Here is a 14,532-nt window from a genome sequence, read left to right as displayed (position 1 = left end):
CTACACAAAAACGAGGAAGCTAGTGAAATGGAAATTAAAAGGTACAGTCACAAAAAAGTTAAATGCCTGGAAGCTGCATGGGAACTTTCTAAAGAGGCTCATATTAAATGTATACCCCAAATTAAAAAGCATAATAAGAGGAACAGAAAAGTGCCACCCTGGCTAAACAAAGTAAAAGATGTGATTAGAGGCAGAAAAGTAGTCTTTAAAACTCAGAAGTTAAATCCGACTGAGAAAAACAGAAAGGCGCATAAACTGACAAGTCAAATGTAAAAAGTGTAAGTAGGAAGGGCAAAAAAAAATTTGAAGAGCAACTAGCCAAAGATTCAAAAACTAACAACAAAAAATGTTTGCGTACATCAGAAGCAGGAAGGCTTTCAAACAATCAGTGGGGCCACCGAACGATGGAGGTTCTAAAGGACAGCTCAAGGAAGACAAGGCCTTTGCAGAAAAGCTGTACTAGTTCTTTGCACCAGTCTTCACTGCAGAGGATGTGAGGGAGATTCCCACAACTGAGCCATTCTTTGCAGGCGACAAATCTGAGGAACTACCCCAGACAGAGGACCAAATTGATTAATAGTAGTATGTCATCAGGACCAGATGGGACTCCATGGTCAGGTTTTTTCATCTGAACATAAATGCAGGTGGAGAAGCCAAGAACAGTGTTGACAGTGGCAATATGACATGGCAGCATTTACACACTGTCCTAAGTAAGTGCTGCTGTGTATTGTTAAGCCATTCCAATCCTAGTTGGCACAGCAACGCAAGATCCTACATTCAAATGTATGGCACCATGCAAGCAGAGGTACCTCTCTAGTGTCCCTCACTGCTGTCTACACACCACCAGCAGCAGCTTAATATGCTGCTCTTATGGGATGTACAGCTCAACCTACACAAGCAATGAAAGGTGCAACCCTCTAGTGTAGTTAGTACATCAGTTTGTAAATTATGTTGTATTGAAAACTGTGTTAACATTACAAGCTATCACTTTAAATTCTCTGAGTCTTCAAATCATGCAATCCGACTCTTCACTCAGACTGTAAGAGAGCCAGTTTGGTGGAACAACAAGCACTTGGACATCTTTCAAGATAAATAATTGAATTAAGAACATTTTAAAATTTCATCACAATCTGCAGTCTTAGATTTATGAATCTGGATCTGCGTAACTTCTGTACCAAGTAACACCGCTATGATTTACTACTAAACAGTTGGCTTCAAACCAGTTTAAATAGTTAAAGAAAAATTAACAGCTGTTTTTAAATTCAAATTTATTTTTTTAAATAAAAGACCAATTTCCAAGTACTGTGCTGTTTGTGGAGGACAAAAGAAATTTAACTATGAGATATGTAAAGCAAGCTGAAAGAAACCCTTTGCCTCAAACTATTCAGTAGTGCAGGCCCAAATACATATTTGCAATTGTTCATGTAATCAATTCTATACAGCAATGACAGTATTTAAAGATTATAATACAAGCTATCAATTTCACTGTCAATTTACAAGGGAAAAATAAATATTTCGGTTTTTTTAATTAGATATGAACACTTCAGTAAAAAGTTGTAGCTGTTGTGTTGTCATGACAGTATCTTACAAGGTACAAATTGAAGAACATGCATACATACCTAACAGGATTTTCTAAGATATAATTTTGGAATAAATTACAGAGGACAGACATCAGTCAACAGAGGATAAAGATTATCTGAGAAATCAATTTTGAAAGCAAAAATCACAACTGTTGCAGAATACAAAAGTCAGTGGTCTGTAACATGTAGTAAGATGAACTGTAGATGGTAAAAACCTTATTTGAATATACTTACATACAGGCTCATGGTTTTAGGCAACAAAGATTAAGTGTTTTAGTTCATCCCTGCTACCCTCCACTCAACTAGCACCTCAAGGATGAAAGGACCATTGCAAATACTATAATTTCATGCTTAATATCTGAAGCATGCATTTTGTAGAATTTGTGCATTATATACTTTTGCTCTTTTAAGATTATGTGCAACAATAAAGTTTTTTAACCAATGAAAACTCTTGTGTGTCTCTAAAGTTATTTGCAACGTTTTGAGGTTTGGCAGGGTTGTGCAGGATTAATTAAAAGCTGTACTTGTGGTTCGCCCTTAACTGCCATATATAGACTTTATGCCATTCAGTTGGCTGGTAAAGAAAAAACTGGCAGCAACCTAAAGGTTCTAACAGAGTGAGAAAAATCAGCTCACGTGCACTGCAGTTCACTTAAAAATATATCTATACTGTATATACACACATTTTAAGATGGCACAAAGGTTTTGTACAATTGGATGCATCAGTGCAAATACATGCATATGAGGTACTAATTTATTCAGGCCAGATCTAATTGTGCATACATTACAATCACTCCCCTAATCTGATGTCAGGTTAGTACTGGAATCAAATCTATGACAAAATTATACATCAGTAGTTTCAATATCGTATCACAGTAACCTCTAGAATTTCACCTTTGAAACTACCACACCTCAGATTGCTCATTTTATAAGTCATGTTTGCACACTGTTACAGTACTTTGTTTCGATTAAGATTTTGAATTGTGATATTTGTTGATTGTGATATTTAAAAACTGTATATGTAAACCAGAACAATAATTATAACTGGCCTAACATTTTAACAGAATTTTAAATTCTAGCAAGTACTGTCATGGAATAGGAACATAGTTATTGCTCAAAAAAATGAAGGCATAGATGGCACTGCTCCAATGGTGAAAATTAAATACAGAAAGCAGAATCCTGCCTACGCACACTTAAGCATCTGATAAGTTATCTACGCCATTCATTTCCATAAGGCTATTACGACATTTACACAGAGACATGGTGCTAAAGTGGCTAACAGTGGGACATGTACAGAATTTCAGCTCTGGTAATTCTCTCTTTAGACGTTCCAGCTGTTCTACCTGGAATATATTTGGTTGTTCAGGCATCCAGTCATATATCCTGAATAAATGAGAATAAAAAGTCTGTAAGAAATGATGTTCTACAGAAATAATGCTACATAAACTGTTACATTTCCATTTTCTCTGCTTAGAGTGAAATTAGGTAGCTAACACTTGAAACTTGTCTCTCTAAACCATATCCTGCAATAGAAAGCGGTAGTCCTTTATCAGCATGGTTAACGGTTTGACTGGATAATATGCTAAAAAGCAAGCAACTATGACCACTAACATCCACTTATCCTTCTGAAGATATGACTTTACAGGAGATGTTGTATTAATTCTGATGGAATATATAAGCTAAAGATATTAACATAACCCAGTCACTATCCAACATTAAACAGCGTTGGACAAGGTCTGGAGTTTCGTATGCAGAGATTTCAGCCGGCTTTGTACCATCGCAAACACCACTGAAAATCCTTTTAAACCTTCTTTTATTAAAGATTAGGAAGAGGAAAACACTCTTATAGCATTTGAAATGTAAAGTGGTAAGAATATTAAAATGAAAACCTATTTTCCTGTTCTTTTCTCTTTAGCCGGACAGAGTTTTCAAAAGGAACCTCCAGCTCCTTGTTTGACAGTCCCTTTGAGCAGCAGTTCTCAACCTGGAGTCTGCGGCCCCATAGGGGGTTTACAAGCCAGTTTCAGGGGGCCCATGAAGCAGATCCAGTATTAAACTGGCTGGAGTCCTGGAAGGCTGATATTATATATCCAAATAGTCCAAATTCAAGTTTGCTGTTGCAAATTATAAAAAAAAGTTTTTTTAAGGAGCATTGTTCGTGTTTAAATAATCCCCAAAGAAATTGCCACTGCATTCTATATTGGTCCAATTTTTAAGACAACTCACTGGCAGCAGTGTGGTAGAAGAGAGGTGTGTCTGTTCTTCTCCACTATCTCTTGAATGGTTCCTAACAGGAAGAAACTAATGCCCTTGCATCCTTTCCAATCTCCCAAAACTCAGCAGTTCATTCCATTCTTTGCTCAGTAACTCCCAACTTTCATCTTTGCTTGTCAACTCACTTATTTAACCCCCAATAATTAGCTTTTTAAGAAGAGTTTGTTTAGACATTAGTTAAGTATAAAATGTTGTACTTTAAAAGTCCAATTAAAGCTTTGTATTAAAAACTAGTTTAAGTGCCACCAATATCAAACACAAACTAACACAAAGGCATAACCAAGTGGTTCTGTGATCAGTGTGACGTTCTGTTGTAACTAGATACTGACGCTCATGCAGTATAAAACTTAAGGGCCCAGTATCAGCCTTAGAAGGTGAAATTTCTTGATTCACATATCGTTACAGAAGTATTTATATAAGTGTGTGTTTTAATACTGGGTGAAGTACATAGTGTTTCAAAATTCTAGCGCCAATGAATAAACAGCAACACAGTTTGGCTTTCCATTCCACTAAATATTTCCATCTGCTTTACTAAACACTATTAATTCATCTACACTAGTTTTGTCAATTGGAATATTTTTGTTTTAAAATAAATGTTCAGGTCCAAAATACTCAAATCATTTCAGCCTGGGCTTTTCAGGAGTACCATTTATAATGCATATTAAAGCAGAAAGCTTGTAACCAAGGAAGCATGTAGTAACACAGTAAAGTAAATTTATTTCAGAGCTCAACAATCATTTAAAGAGTGATTCTTTAATATTTGTATTTCAGTTGCATCCATGGACCCCAATCAGAATTTAAGACCCATCATGCTAGACTATGTCCATGTCCTCAAAAAAATTACAGTACCAGGCAAGTAACATATGAAGGGACAGTATGAAAGGGAAAATCTCAAATATGTAAGTTTACACACAAACTATATATAGTACACCTCTACAGTGATATAACACGACCCGATATAACACAAATTCAGATACAATACGGTAAAGCAGTGCTCTGGGGGGGGGGGGGGGGCTGGGCTGCACACTTCGGCGAAACACAGCAAGTTCAATATAATGCGGTAAGATTTTTTGGCTCCCAAGGACAGTGTTATATCGGGGTAGAGGTGTATTATTAAATGGCTTAAAAATGAAGAAACCAGTATGACAGGCAGAAAGTCTTTTTAGGAAATATCTATATCTAATGTTTCTGTCATCATGCTATTTAGGTGTCAAACAGTAATTATACAGTAAACATCTTGTCAGTAGAATTATTACATGCAGACACTATATCTGTATGCTTACAATATCTGTCTTTTATTAAACATAGCTGGTGGAATATAAATTAATGTTCAACATTTATTAAACATTAGTTCATCTAATAAAACCCTATTTAACTTTAATTTTACAGGAAGGCACTGCTAATTTACATGAACATCTAGGCAATGAAGGCCCCAAATTTAGAATTTGTGTAACAGTTTTACAGAACGTATGTTTTTTTTAAAAAAGAAGTTATTCCAATGAGTTTGGATTGAACATTCCCTTGTAGTATTTGCAACACAAATTCTAGAGCTTTGCATCAGTGCATAAGAATTAACTGCACCCGGCTGCCAACAGTGCCTCATCTATGCTAACAGATCACGCCGTTTTCGTGAGTACACACGACAACAATAGTCAGAGAAATTAAGAAAATACTGTTAGGTGGGTGAGGCCCAAGCTGTAAGTTATGTAAAACAATTATGTACCAAAACTAACACTGGAAATGTTTTTCCTTGATGGTTTTAATTGCAATTAAAGTTTGTTAGATTGGATGTAAATATTCCACTGTGTTGGCTGCAACCTAAACATTGCAGTTTTGTGCTAGAATGTAAGAGCTAGAAAACGAAACTTCAGTTTCGACAGCTTTACCAAAGTGAAAAAATGGTGAAAAGTTTTTTTTAAATGTAGGTTTAATATATACTTTCACACAGAATTTGTTAAACTATTTTAATCATTAGCAAATTCTTTAACATTTTAGCTATTAATCACTTAATTTTCTGTGCCTCTGGTTTCCCAGCCAGACCCCAGTTCTTTCCAGAGTACATAAGCTCTTCTGTCTTCATCACCCCTGTTTACTGTAGTATCTCAGCACCTGGAAAACATTAATGTATTTTCAACACCCCTGTAAAATAGGCAAGTGCTAGCCTCTTTTCACAGCTGGGAAACAAGAGGCACAGAAAGTTAAGCAACTTGCCCAATGTCACAAGTTTAAAAGGAAAGGAAAGAAGGATGGTTTTGTGGTTGGGTAGCAGACCGGGACTCAAGAAATCTGGATTCACTTTCTGGCCCTCCCTCAGTCGGCAGATCCATTCCTATGGGAATCCTCTCTGTTACACCACCACCTATCATAGTTGTTCCTCCATGTACTGCAACTACCTTTTAGCATGTTCAAGAAAAATGCTATATAATAATTTTATTTCCACAGCTAAGAGGCATTCACTTTCAACTGCAGTTTAGGAACTGCTGCTGATTGAGGTATTAAGTCCTTTCCATCAATGAGACACTTTTATGCCAACAATTTCACCAGCACCTCCCCTCCACCCCCAAGTTAGGCCTAGCCCTTTTCATAATCTCAGGACACAAAATAATCAGTCTTCTAGAATCAAAACACACAAGGTGGGTGAGGTAATATCTTTCACTGGACCAACTTCTGTTGGCGAGAGAGAAGTTCTAGAGCTTACCCAGAGTGCTTCTTTACTAAATGGTCCACCAAATCATATTATAGGTGTGCAGGGGTGGTGTGCGCGCTTCAGGAAGCTATATGCAAGCCTCTCCTCTTACATCTCATTATTTCCTTACTTTAAAGGAGAGGTAGCATTCTAGTGCAGAGTTGGAGAAGAGATGTTGTGACACTTTGGGGTTCAACCCAGACCAGTAAAGAGGTTGTGTCACTGTGTTCTCGCTTTTAGAAATCAAACGCAAGGCCACACAATAAACTGGCCATCTATGTACTTGCATCCTCCTCCTACGGAAGGAAGAGTCACCTATGTTTCACATATGCAACTGAGACAGTATGAGAGTTTAGGACAAACTGTCTCTTGAACTTGGATTTACAGACACATAGAGAGCAGGATATTCTAACATCCACTCAAATCAGGCCAAAATCCAAGTGAAGTCAATGCAGGATCAGAAAGAACACACATTTCATATGCTCACTTTAGGTACTGTAATTCTAAAGAAATATCTGAAAAAAAAAATACCTGTCATATATTAGCCCATTAATGCCATATTCTCTCAACTTCTTCCTGTTCTCTGGGTCATTCGTATCATCACCCCAACAGAAAATAACTAAACCTTTAGATTTGGCCTCTTGAATATATGACGGGTTCCTGAGCAGGTCTTCAGTGTGCACATTAATTCCCTGAAAAGTTATAAAAAACACTTAAGAAAACACAAATATAATCTAGACTAAACACTTTTAAAAGTCAGCATTCCTAGCTTTTGATCACTGAAGTGTTTCACAATTTTTAGACAACTAAAAGAAAAAAAATTAAATGAATTAAAAAGGAATTCAATGACTATTGAACAGTAGTTAAAGAAGCAAGTCTTTAAAAATGCAAGAGGACAGAAGTGCATTCTTAGAACTTTAAAGCAATGAAAATACATTACTTTAACATGTTTACTAAATGTTTATGTATTCTTTTAACAGTTTGCTTGTCACCTTATTCTGCTTCTGTATTTTAAAAGTCAGTTTATCAGCAATTATGGAATGTAGCAATAAGTTAGTTTCATTTCACAGAGTAACAAGAGCATGACAATTTACCAGCAAGTTTTCAAACTGGGCAAAGCTCATAGCAATAGGAGTTGTACGAGACCTGAGATCCATAAGTTCTGGATAAATATCAGATTTTCCTTGTGTCAGAAACAACACAGGATACTTATTTTGCTTTTGCCGAATCCTGTAAAAGAATATAAATACACAATTGCAAAGGGAAACGTCAGTAGTGTTTCTCTCACACAGATGAGAATATAAAAGCAGAGTCACCATTAAACTGTACTGACATGTAATATGCAAAGTATTAATCAAGGATTAGGCAGTTTTGTGGGCAGACACCAGTCTGTCTAGTCAGTTGGATCTGACTAAAAAGTTAACATAATGCACTAACCTTTACTATATTCCAGAAAAGACAAGGCAAATATGAGAAAATGGAGAAAAATTCTTTTTCACATGACTGATTTTTTTTCTCCCCTTTCTTCCCATGCAAAAGGGACATAACTAGCCTGGATTTTAATTCCAGAAAGATGATTTGGCATAGTGATGTCTCCCTTTCCTGCATAGTAATATGCACATCTGCATGTCTGAACACATTCATTACAAATGACAAGTTCAGTCTCATGGTTAGAAGGGAATACTTTTACTTACTGGGCATTCATTTAATCCTTTGCAGATGCAACAGATAAACACTGCAGTTTTGCCTCAGTGTGTACAACATACCACTGTCCCTTTCACCACTTTAGAGATTTACATATTTCAAATTTTAAAGTAAGCTAAAGTATGTTCCCCCTCCCCAAAGTTTTCCATATATAAAATTCTAGAAGTGAGTAGCCTTCTATCATTTTTCCCTCTGTAAAACACACAACAGCAAACGTAAAACATTTCCAAGCCACCTTGACTGCTTCAGAGTTGGTTCACCAGCACAGCTATGAAATAGTAATAGGCTCAAGTAGTATTCTGGGCATGGCGATTCATCAACTTTGACTCCACCATCACTTACTCTTCACCTTTCATTGCCCCCTCCTAACTAACCCCTTTGCACCCTTATTCCACTCTTTTTTCCCAGGCTGTCCCTTATGTTTGGAAGTCCTCTTACTGTCAAGTACCCGTCTTCTTTCAAATCTCTGCTTTAAAGATTTTTCTACACCAGGGATAGGCAACGTATGGCATGTGTTCCAAAGGCGGCACACGAGCAGATTTTCAGAGGCATTCACACTGCCCAGGTCCTGACCACTGGCCTGGGGAGCTCTGCATTTTAATTTAATTTTAAAAATGAAGCTTCTTAAACATTTTGAAACCTTATTTACTTTACATACAACAATAGTTTATATATATATATATATATATATATATTATAGACTTATAGAAAGAGAGCTTCTAAAAATGTTAAAATGTATTACTGGCATGCGAAACCTTAGAGTGAATAAATGAAGACTCGGCACAGCACTTCTGAAAGGCCGCCGACCCCTGTTCTACACAGTCTTTCAGTAAGAAATTCTGCAATATTTCCATACAAAGACTGGTGTAGTATGTCGATTACTCTATGTCCTGGACCTTAAGTTCCCTATTCAGGGTCTGTCGCTTCTTTATTCAGCACCAACATAAGATGTGCCACAACAGAAAGCCAATATCCAGTAACTGTATTTATATAATTTAAGAATTTTCATGTTTGTTTTTTTAATCAGGAGATTTGTTGAAAATAGTCAATAGTGAATTCTATCATTATAGATGTATATTTAATTTGCGTGCACTAAATAACTGTCAAATAAAGACGATACGCCCTGTTCTAACATGGTCATCTATTGTGACAAGAATTGGTTGCTACCAGTAAGTGTACTGTCTCGGCATTTGTTTGCACAGCAGCATATGGACACTGACATTACCCAAAACTGTCCTATAATCGAAGAGACATTAGCACTGTTATCTGGCCCTGACTTTCCTTATGCAGTACTGTGAAGCAGAGCATTTCAAAACAGATATTTTCTTGTTCTGAGACACTAAATATTTTATCCTCCAGCCAAGAGGAAGGAACAGTTTGACACATGCTGGAATGGCCAGGAAACTAAAGCCAGAAGGAAAATGAAACCCCAGTATAAAGTCTGCTCTTTTCCCCGTTTTAAGAAAATAAAATGTTTACTCAGACAACTGAGCCACTTTAACAAACAGTAAATTCTCTATTTTTTCCAATGCCTTTTCTCTTAAAATGCTGCTGGCTTTGTTTTCTGGGCAGGAGTCAGATGGATGAAAGGTCTAAATCCATGTTTAGCAACTAAACCTAAGCATGTTGGCATTCAAACTCAAGTCACAAAAGTAACTTCTTAATGAGTTTTCCATTGTGCACTAACACCGAAAGTGAAATCTATTGAGTCAAAAATGGTTTAAAGTTGAGTTGTAACTTACATTGTGCAAATGTCCGCATCAAATGAAGAAAATATAATTCTCCTTCTTCCAGCATTTTCTAGAATAGTTTTTAGAATTATATCTAAGAAGAGGTTCATATCAAAATAGGTTGACAGGTTGCCATCCCATTTCCCATCCTATAAAAACAAGAACAAGTAGTTGAACTAACTCAATGACTACTGTAATTATTTCCAACGACAGGAGTCTATTACTGAAGTTGAGTGAAAAAAGAATCCAGCTCGTCAATATGAATAAAAAAATAGCACTCTTCTCCAGTCTACCAAGTGCTGTTTGCAACACTATGGAGCTGGCTTTCAACAAAATTGTTCAGAAATATGCAGCTTTTAAATCAGTGTTTAAAGTTTTATAACTTTAAATGGACTTTTCAAGATTCATTAAAACAACTTACTTTATTCCTAGGAACATCAACTATTCATGAAGTCTACTAAAATTAAAAGATTATTTGCATAACAAAATCATTTAAAAATGGGTTATATTAAAAAACAAAAATATATTAAAAAGCCAAATGTAGTATAAATGAACAAAGGAAAGGGCAACGAACTTTAGATGCTTTGTACAACCACCTGCAAGTGTATAAATGTTGTAGCAATATTTAATTATATAAATAACTCAGGAATCTTTTCATCTTTAGAAGAGGATTGCCTCCAAAAAATGGTCAGTTGTGCATTATAATCACAATACAAATACTTGTGCATGTGCTTAAAGGGAAGTACATGTCTGTTTATTTGCAGGTTCAGTGTCTTATTTTCTAGTTCTAAAACTAGTAGGATACACCATCAGTGAAACAAAACTGCCTTTAACTGTTCAAAAGAAAAAAAAGTCTGGGTAAGCCTAATTACTATTTTACCACTATTTTTATTTAATCAAAGTTGTTTAGGTCTGTGTCACATGCAAACTGACATATCAAGATATGCATGGTAGTCTGCAATGTAACACAAGTTATCACAACAAGGAACATTATAAATTGCTTACTCTTTGTTGGCAGATCCATTTTATTTCTATGTTAAACCCGACATCTTCAGGAAGGGATTCCAGAACCTGGATACAATAGTATTATAAAAAGGGACCAAATCACATGCTGCTCATTAAGTACTATTGGCAAGGATAAATACAGAACAAAAAATGCTGAAACATCACCCAGCAAGGGCCAAGAAGTACAGCACACATATGATTCTTTAACACTTAAAGGCACATTATCCTTTTTCTACTCTGGTCCAAAGTGGGTCAATGGAATAATGAGAAAAAACCTTCAGGAATTAGCTACAGCATTATCTGCAACTAATTTCTTATGTACTAACACTTTGGGATGTACGTTATTTACAATTTACAAATACTTAGTGCATACATTTTCTGTTTGGCTACTTATTACATATGTTTACATATCAAAAACAATTGCTCTGATACATGAAAAAAGTCACAATTTCCCTGGTTAACAGCCAAAAATTGTCTAGGCCAGTTCATTATCCATTTGTTCATGTTTACCTCTCAGACAAAAGATAAAGATTTAATTACTTTCATTTGGATTTGGGAGAAAAGTACCCAGCAATTGCTGTAAGGGGCAAATAGAAGCACAGTTCAAGGAAAAAAAGTTTCAAGCATTATCACAGACTAACTCTGGTAAACAGTTTCTGAAGAAAAAGCCAACTCAGAAACACAACTTTGGCAAAGATTAGTTATTAATGGAATATACTGGAACTGTACTCACTCAGTGATATATGCGCCTGTGCCAAGTGGCAGAAGCTAAGTGGTGAACAAATGCAATTCTAAGGCTGAAGTTTTGAAAAGTGGCCACCAATTGCTGGTGCCTCAAATTTGGTGCCCAATTTGTCACTCCCCAGAAGTCTGATTTTCAGAGATGTTAAGCACCTGCAGGTCCCAAAAACTTCTAGAGTTGTGGATGAAAAGCATTTCTGAAAAGCAGGCTCTAGGTGCCAAGCCATCCATAATTAGTGGCCACTTTTTAAAGTTCTGGCCCATAGCCTCCTTTCAGTGCCACTCCACCCATTTTCTTTGGCTTTAATGCATTGTTGCTGGTAAAAAGCATCTTGTCAACTCCTGGGAAGAAGTATTTCATTACCCATCAGTGAGCTCCTATTGCAGAAAAATCAGGATGATTCAGGAACTGGAAAGAAATGGAATTTTTTTTTCCAGATCTTTTTTGGCTTTTCCTCAAAATTGATGCAGTACATCAAAAGGTGTCCCATTTATAATTCATGTTGGAAACTGAAGAGGTTTTGAATGTGGCTGATACATTTACAGTGGCTATACAACCTACACTGGTGATTTACTAGACAATTACAGCATTTCAGTGCCCTGAATTTATGTGCATGTAGACAGTCAAAAAAAGTTCCATTTTGAACCCTTTCCTCGTCCTGTGACAAAAATCTTTGGAAGTTTGTGTTCTAGATTCCACTTCTCCATTAAGCATGCAAGAACCCAAACTTATTTATAAATATTTGCAAATTTCAATTTGCCTAGTATTATATTGCTCAACATTGTCTAGTTCTATACCGACTGCTGCTTACCGTCTGGAGAGACGGAAATGGTTGGTTCTCCGAAGCAGGGCTTTCCTCCCCTTTAAAAGATGCTGAAATTAAATAAAAAAATATATTTAAATAAGGCGAATAGCAGTATTGCCAACCCCCAAATTAGGAGACTGTCTTCAAAATCATGAGATTTTTAAAGAGATTAACTTTTTTTGAAGTTTGTCCTCTGCTTATTTAACTCCTCCCACCCCACCTCCAACATGTGTGAAACTTAGCGTTGCCAGCTCAAACATATAGTGAACAAGGTGATTTTGGCCCATGCTGCATGAGCTTTTCCTCAAGTACTCAACTGAGATGGGTCCCCCATTGCGCTATGGTCTGTCCAAACATATAGTAAGAAATTATGCCCCGAAGAGCTTACAATATAGTGCAAAGTTTGTGACAGGGCAGCTGAAAGTTGAACTCCGAGGCTACCAGACTTCCTTTAAATGGGAATGCCTTTTAATCCCTGCTGAGCTGGATTTCATACTGGTGAACTATGGTTGAAAGGCTCTACAGCTCATTAGCAAAGCCCTGAGACATACAGCGCATGTCTACACTGCAATAAAAATACCCACAGCTGGCCTGTGCCAGCTGACTCAGGCTGCGGGGCTATAAAGAGAGAAGTTTACACACCCCAGGCTCCAATCCAAGCCTGGACATCTACACTGCAATTTTGTAGCCCCACAGCCCTAGCCCCACAAGCCCGAGTTGGCTGACATGAGCCAGCCATAGGTGTTTTACTGTAGTGTAGACATACCCATAGTTCACTATAAGTGCTAATGGTATACTTTGAGAATTAAGCTTGTTTTCTAGAAGTTCTGACCTTTTGGAAAATTAGAGACAACATCTTCCACTCAGGAACCACAGACAGTCTCCCACATATTACTCTCAGCCTCAAATACCTCTCTCCATTGGCAGTCTTAATCTCACATTTTGTTCTTAAAGTGACCACTCCCATTAAACCAAAGTATAAGCACAAAAAAATGCAACAATAACTGTTAATACCACATGTAAAGTCACTTCAAAATGCAATGTTTTGCAATATAAACCATTCCAACTCTTACTTCAGGGTCGCAAGACTTTTATTCATATTATGCGTGCGCGCACACACACTTATTTCACTCCCACATGGGTCACTGTCAGAGTTTAAACCTTCTGTTCCACAGCACCCATCTCTTCTACTTCTGCTAGGGTAACTCGTGAAAGGAAAAGCATGCTGTTATCCTCAGTAGGAGCCTGTCCATACAGGGAGACATCATACACACAATGCCAGTGGACTACACTTGCTTTTGAGAAACAGCCTAACACTGGGCATCAGAGTTTTTGGTTTTTCCTTCTGGTTACAGGACCAGATTGTGGTCTAGTGGTTACAGACAGTATAGCTAAATAGAACAATATCCCTGCTAGTTGTCTTTGGGGAATGAGACAGACCTCTGGATGTAAAAGCACAGGCCTTTACCAGATTTTTTTAACATGGAAACCACAATAAAAAAGTCATAAGCTGCTGTGTGTGGTGACAGAGCCACACTGTGTTAACATGGGTTACAGAAGCACCTAATTTGCCATGTTCCTTTGGCAAACTGTCAAAATGGGTAAGATGTGGCTCTCTAATATTAGACACCTAGATTCGATTCCCAGCTCTGTCTAAAATGACCTTATACACATTCTCCATTATCCTGTGAAATGGATAAATGATACTTAACCCCTTCTCCAAGACAAAAGTATGAGACCTTGGCTCATAATTGTGAAAGACATATGGACATATTAAAGAGCTGAAACTAAAATTCATGGTCTCTTGGGCTTGCAGTTCAGTGCACCTTCCTCAAGGCTACAGTGTAGTATGTGGGGAGCTCACTCTGATTTTGCTTCCCCCAAATTATATAATGGAGGGAGCTTTTCACATCATCGCAAGACTGCCTATAAAGGTGGCCAAAATCACGTTATTTCCAATAAATCCGAGTTGGCAACACTGCGAATTGCAAACACCTAATGCTGGA

General features: G+C 37.0%; 1 protein-coding gene across 5 annotated transcripts in view; it reads right to left on the bottom strand.

Annotated features, from left to right (window-relative positions):
* Positions 1 to 1,251: 1,251 nt before the first annotated feature.
* The window catches only part of GPCPD1 (glycerophosphocholine phosphodiesterase 1), a 68,466-nt gene continuing 55,185 nt past the window's right edge, over positions 1,252 to 14,532 (bottom strand). For 3 of the 5 annotated variants that reach the window (XM_030558045.1, XM_030558043.1, XM_030558044.1), the window contains 6 exons: positions 12,533 to 12,594; positions 10,980 to 11,045; positions 9,987 to 10,123; positions 7,635 to 7,770; positions 7,072 to 7,232; positions 1,252 to 2,963 (listed from right to left, as the gene is read on the bottom strand). In XM_030558045.1, coding sequence (XP_030413905.1) covers positions 2,774 to 2,963; positions 7,072 to 7,232; positions 7,635 to 7,770; positions 9,987 to 10,123; positions 10,980 to 11,045; positions 12,533 to 12,594 — 752 coding nt within the window. In that variant the 3' untranslated portion in view covers positions 1,252 to 2,773. Of the gene's footprint in view, positions 2,964 to 4,900; positions 5,964 to 7,071; positions 7,233 to 7,634; positions 7,771 to 9,986; positions 10,124 to 10,979; positions 11,046 to 12,532; positions 12,595 to 14,532 lie in introns of those variants that run through there. The other 2 variants (XM_030558046.1, XM_030558047.1) reach the window with 2 other exon arrangements.

This window comes from Gopherus evgoodei, chromosome 3 (genome assembly GCF_007399415.2).
Source record: "Gopherus evgoodei ecotype Sinaloan lineage chromosome 3, rGopEvg1_v1.p, whole genome shotgun sequence".
Lineage (NCBI taxonomy): Eukaryota > Metazoa > Chordata > Testudines > Testudinidae > Gopherus > Gopherus evgoodei.
The sequence above is the reverse complement of the archived record's forward strand: the minus strand, read 5'-3'. Positions and strand labels throughout refer to the sequence as shown.